This window comes from Oryza glaberrima, chromosome 11, assembly GCF_000147395.1.
Source record: "Oryza glaberrima chromosome 11, OglaRS2, whole genome shotgun sequence".
Classification (NCBI taxonomy): domain Eukaryota; kingdom Viridiplantae; phylum Streptophyta; class Magnoliopsida; order Poales; family Poaceae; genus Oryza; species Oryza glaberrima.
The window spans coordinates 12,632,644-12,638,637 of NC_068336.1; the positions used below are offsets into that span (position 1 = coordinate 12,632,644).

Sequence of the window (5,994 nt, forward strand, 5' to 3'; positions counted from 1 at the left end):
AGCCATGATGCCCCTCCCTATATCCGTATTCATCTACTATATGATTGTGTGTATGAGATCGTCGTCTTCTACTCCGGATCAGCGAATAGGCCACTAGTTGTTCAACAGTATTCTAATTATTTTAAACGCGCAATTCATCATGGACATATTTTGCCTTCTGTTGCAAACTTGGGCCCTGTCCACGAGTTTGGGCTGTTATCCAGGCTGCCACCTCCTTCTGGACTTTGTCTCCTGGAAGCGACCGAGCCTCAAACTTCTCTGGGCCTGCACAATGCGCATGCATGAATACCCTCCAAGTGTTTCGTATCTAGCTATGGTCAGATTTCGTTTTGTTCCTTTTGTCAATTCGATCACCCCCAACAATTTTACAACGATGTACAAGTAGAAGAAGCAAACCAAGCGTCTGCAATCTTGCGTGGCTAGCAGCAGCGGCGGAAGCAACTGCAGGAACAGCAAGAGGAAGGGCTTGGAAGCTTGAACGCGCAGCACTTGGGAAACCTGCACTTCGGCAGCTTGATCTTCCACGAGCAGCACCTGCGGCGGTTCCCGTGGCCACCCCTCTCCGAGCGGACGAGCTTCTTCAGCTCGGCCTTGGTCTTACGCAGACGGGCCCCGTATTCCTTCTTCCACGTCCCGAACTGCCGCTTCAGCTTCTTGAGCTCGTCGACCGACTTGGCAGTCGGCGGTCCCGCTTCGGTCACCGCACGCGCGCGGTGCTCGAACGCCTCGCTCTCCTGCCGGAGCTCCGTGGCCAAGCGGCTCACGGCATCGGTTTTCCTTTCGTCGACGACTGCAGCAACGTTCGATTCGCGGCCACGAGCCTGTTGCCGCGTCACCGATGCTTCCTCCTCTCGCCTCCCTGACGACTGAGCAGGAGCACCACTAGTGCCTGATAGTTCCTGCCTGTGGTGCGTCCTTGTCGTCGATTCACCGGTTCTTCCAGCGTTGTTCTGAGCGATCTGCAATACCCAGGCAAAAGAAGACAATCCGTCAACCTTGATTTTGCACTCAGAAATCAGAATTCGCATTGCATTGGAAAATCAAAGGCAAAGCAAAGTGACCCCGAAAAATGATGGCTTTCATTTCATTCACTCACCTGCATCGTGGTGATCTGTTTCCGCAGCTCCTCCTCCACGGATTTCATCCTCGCCTCGCATTCCGAGAGCCGGGATTCGTAGTGCTCAACCTGTTTCCTCAGCGCGGCTATCTCCTCATCTTTCTGCCTCACCACGTCGTCCTTCTGCTTTACCGCCTCTTCCGCCACCGTGGCCCTTCTTTCCAGCTCCGAATTGACCGCAAGTTTCTCGTCCACTTCCTAACAATTGATTATATATCGTCCAATGCAATGTAACATGGCATGAAATAATGCGGATCTGGTGAAGTGTGGTACCAGCATAGGCGGTAACGATGGTGACCGGTGAACCCAAGGGGGAGGGGAACCAGGCCTCTGCAGAGATGGCGGCCTGCCCCTCACCGTGGGGCGTGTGGGCAGCGCTGGAGGCGCCTCCTCCTTGGGCTTTTCCTCCGGCTTTCCTACTCCTCTCTGCATGAGCGCATCCAGCATCACCTCCATGGAGCTCAGCGCTGAAGACAGCGTCGACGATGTCATCGCTTGCCACGAGCTCAAGCCCTCAACGCCAAGGAGACGTTACGCCGATGCGCGCGCCTCCTGCGTGCATGTAATCCAGCTTCATTTGTCCATGAAATTTGATGGAGTCAGGGTTGAAATTTGATGTAGTCAGGGTGGAGGAGAAGGGGAGGCCCGAAGAACAACAGGCAGGGGAAATCATGTGGTGGCGAGGCGTTGCCCAACGGCCTCGCCGACGCTGCCTGCCTGCCTGTTCCTAGGTTCGTTGCTTGGCTTCCTGGCGGCAACATCTCTCCGGTTAATCTGCCCGTATTGGCGTGGCCCGGGTTGTCTGCTGTGTGGGTAGTAACTGCATGCCGGTTGGCTACACATGTTGCCAGTTGCAAATATAGGCAATTTAAACTGCTAAATATAGCTATGTATGTCTACATGAGGATGAGAGCTTCGCAGTACACTGGTGGAGAAACCTTCTTTAGTCCCAGTTCATAACCTCCTGTAGTCCCGGTTTTACCAATCCGGGACTAAAGATCGCTATATTTAGTCCTGGGTGAAATAACCGGGATTAAAGATGGGCCAGCCATGTGGCCGGCTGAGCCATCTTTATTCCCGTTTGGTGTCTAAAAATCGAGTTACTTTTTTTTATTTGCATGGTCCTGTTGCTGCATGGTTATATATATATATATATATATATATATATATATATATATATATATATATATATATATATATATATGTATATATATATGTATATATACATGTATACATATATATACATATATACATACATACATATATATGTATATATACATGTATACATATATATGTATATATACATGCATACATATATATACATATATACATACATACATATATATACATATATACATACATACATATATATATATACATATATACATACATATATATATATATACATATATACATACATACATATATATACATATATACATACATACATATATATATACATATATACATACATACATATATATATACATATATACATACATACATATATATATACATATATACATACATACATATATATATACATATATACATACATATATATATATACATATATATATATATATATATATATATATATATATATATATATATATGTGCTCCTTATTTGGTTGCATGACACGTATGCCATTGTGGTTAGGAATCAATGAAGCATTGTGATCCTAAATTGGTTATAAATGCAGCCACTCAGTTCAAATCTATAGAGGGAATAGATGGTGGAGGTAGTAACCTGTTGCTACATCTTTTCACCCATACAGGAACTATAGCCATGTCTTTTCACTATGTCTCCACACCGTACTCTAAAGAGAGAGAGAAAGAGATAAAGTGATTCCTTTTTAATTGATTCCCTAACATCATTCACATTCATTCACATGCGAGCCTATTACTTGCTATGTAAACTGTGATTAGATTTATTTTTTTAACTAATCTAAGCAGCTTATATGTTCAGAATTTGATCTATATCTAGTTTTTTTTACATTCTATATCAAGATTAATCTGCACTCACCACCCAAAAATTGATGTTTTTAGAAAATGACATTTCAAAAATGTCATTTTGCAAAAGGATGTCAAAAATAATATTATTGCAAAATGATACTCTCTCCATCCTAAATATTTGATTTGTGTTGACTTTTTTAAACATGTTTGACCGTTCATCTTATTCAAAAACTTTTGTAAATATTATTCAAAAATTTGAGTAGTATTAGTACATTTAACAATGAATCAAATGATAGGAAAAAATTAATAATTACTTAAATTTTTTGAATAAGACGAACGGTCAAACATGTTTTAAAAAGTCAATGTCATCAAATATTTAGAGACAGAGGGAGTGTATCATTTAGCACGTAAAAATCACATGACCAATATTTTTACAAGCATACGTTGTATTCTTAAATCTAATTTTTTTATAATCTGCTAGAAAATATATCAAGATGAATATCCACTCACCACACAAATATGATATTTGCAAAGTGATGTCCAGAAAATGATATATCACTTGGCATCATTGCAAAAATATGTTTTTGCAAAGTGACGTCCAGAAAATGATATATCACTTGGCCTCACTTGCAAAAAAATGTTTTTGGTCTAGTAACTAACAAAATAATATAACCTAACCTACTTAACACAAAATAGCACTTTGACGTGCAAAATTGATTGGATTAAATAACTCGCAATGTTCACTCACCAAAATATAGAAATAAAATTTTAAATTACGATGTTGACTCTTTACTGTGTGTGTCTCTGTCTCTCATGAGGAGCAGGTAGGAGAGGAGCATAGATCAGGTCAGAGAGCAAGCAAAATAAATATACGTCCCTTGTCAGTGCTACAGGTGTATTGTGTACCTCCTCGTTGCTTTTCCCCTATAGTAATGGCTCATCTAAATGAGGCAAGGTACATTTAGAGAGCACATATCTTGGCACACATCTATGGTTGAGATTCAGGGTGCAGGTGAAGCTTGGTTCACTTTTGGTTTTCCCTCTATATATATATATATATACACATATATATATATATATATATATATATATATTTATTGTTGGCAACTTTTTTGACAAGTCGACAAGCACGATCGCAACACCTAAACGCCTTGCGGTGATATGGAGTCGCCAACCACCTCGATCTAGCCAAAGGGCCAAATCAAGATGGGTTTTGCAAATAGAAAAGCTAAATCGGCTAGCGTAGTCGATTTAGAGATCAAAATCAGCCTCTAGGCCGATTTAGATCGATACGAGGATAACTACCCGTCTCGCGGGCAAAACGGAAGGTTTTCAGGACAAACCTACAAAGAGGTGTCGCACTCTCGCAGCGGCGGCGGACGGTTTACGGCGCAAACCGACAAAGATGGACTAAAACTAGGGTAAAATAGAAAACATAGTAAAAGAACGATTCAAGTAGATTGTTTTCGGGGGTTTTACAATGAACCGGCATTGTCCCTTAAATAGGGGTTGGTCTTGCCCTCTACACGCCCTTCTCTACGTCCAACTCGAGATAGAAACCAAAGGAAACACGAAACATGCCTTCCCGAGCAAGGAAACCCGAGACCCGACGAAAACAGACTCGGACTCAGACCCTGACGGTCTGACCGCCCACATACCTGCGGTCAGACCGGCCCAACTAGCCGGTCAGACCGCCCACACACCTATGGTCGGACCGGCCCTATGAAGGAAACCCGTCACTTTCCAAACTTTGGCAATGTTCTCCTATTTCGTCCATAGGTGCCAAATTTAGGTGTAAACACATGCCCCCTGCCTTTTTGGTGAACATACGTGAACCTAAAAGTATAGAACATGTTATCTCAGGGCGATAATCCAATTACCGGCCATAGGACTTCCTAAGCATCTTGCCAAATGCTCGGGAAGTATTTCTTCAAGTATTTCCCATTAATCGATCTCTGAAAACACCATCTTGATGTGTCTTCATCTCCTTCAAAGTCTTCAAACGCTCGTCGGTGACATCTTCAAATTGCTTCCCATCAAGTTCTTGTAATCTTCAACCGACAAGTCGTCTTACTTGAAATACTGAAGAGAGCCAAGATTTTCCTCAACTGGCAAAACGGCAATTTCAACAATGTTTTATTACTCGACTCGGCTTATCCATTAGCCTGAGCGTAGTAAAGAGAAGAACTCAACAACTTAATATCATAAGATTCGGCAATACTTCTCACTTCCTTGGACATAAAAGAAGCTCCTTTAACATTTGAGGAATACCGAACCTATGAACAATATGCTTCAAAATAAAGTCAATTACCTCCGTACAAGTAATATTCTCGAGCGGCACGGCTTCAGCCCACTTAGTGAAGTAATCCATTGCAACTAGCACGAACCAATGCCCTTTTGATGACGAAGGATAAATTTGACCAATGAAATCCAAAGCCCAACCTCGGAACGACCATAGTTTAATGATAGGATTCAACACAGCGGTAGGCGCTAATTGAACATTGCCGATCCGTTAACAAGCTTCACTCCCTCTATAGCATTTGAAACAATCATCAATTATTTTCGGCCAATGAAATCCCACTCTCCTAAGCAACCAATTTATCTTACGGGCCGATTGATGAATTTCACAAATCCCTTCATGTACTACTCTCCTAACAACTTTGGATTGATCATTATCTAAGTAATACTCCATCTATTTTTCGGCGACATAATATTTGAACGCTTGCCGCCGAATCTTCCGATCAACCTTAAGTGTAGGATCTTTCAAATGTCTAATCAAAGGAATTCCCCAACCTATTTCTAACTCATGGGCACAATGTCCGAATTTACAATTAATTCGGCCTTTGAATCAATTGTAACGTGTCCCCCAGCTCTCTGCCCGAGATCGGTCAAACCGGCCACGCAATGCCGGTCAGACTGCC

General features: G+C 42.1%; 1 protein-coding gene across 1 annotated transcript; it reads right to left on the minus strand.

Annotated features, from left to right (window-relative positions):
* LOC127755231 (myosin-3-like) lies at nt 1-1,946 on the minus strand. The gene is made up of 3 exons (XM_052280889.1): nt 1,391-1,946; nt 1,097-1,315; nt 1-959 (listed from the first exon to the last, which is right to left on the minus strand). The coding sequence occupies exons 1-3, from the start codon at nt 1,607-1,609 to the stop codon at nt 420-422; spliced, it is 978 nt and encodes a 325-aa protein (XP_052136849.1). The 5' UTR covers nt 1,610-1,946; the 3' UTR covers nt 1-419.
* Nucleotides 1,947-5,994: the final 4,048 nt, after the last annotated feature.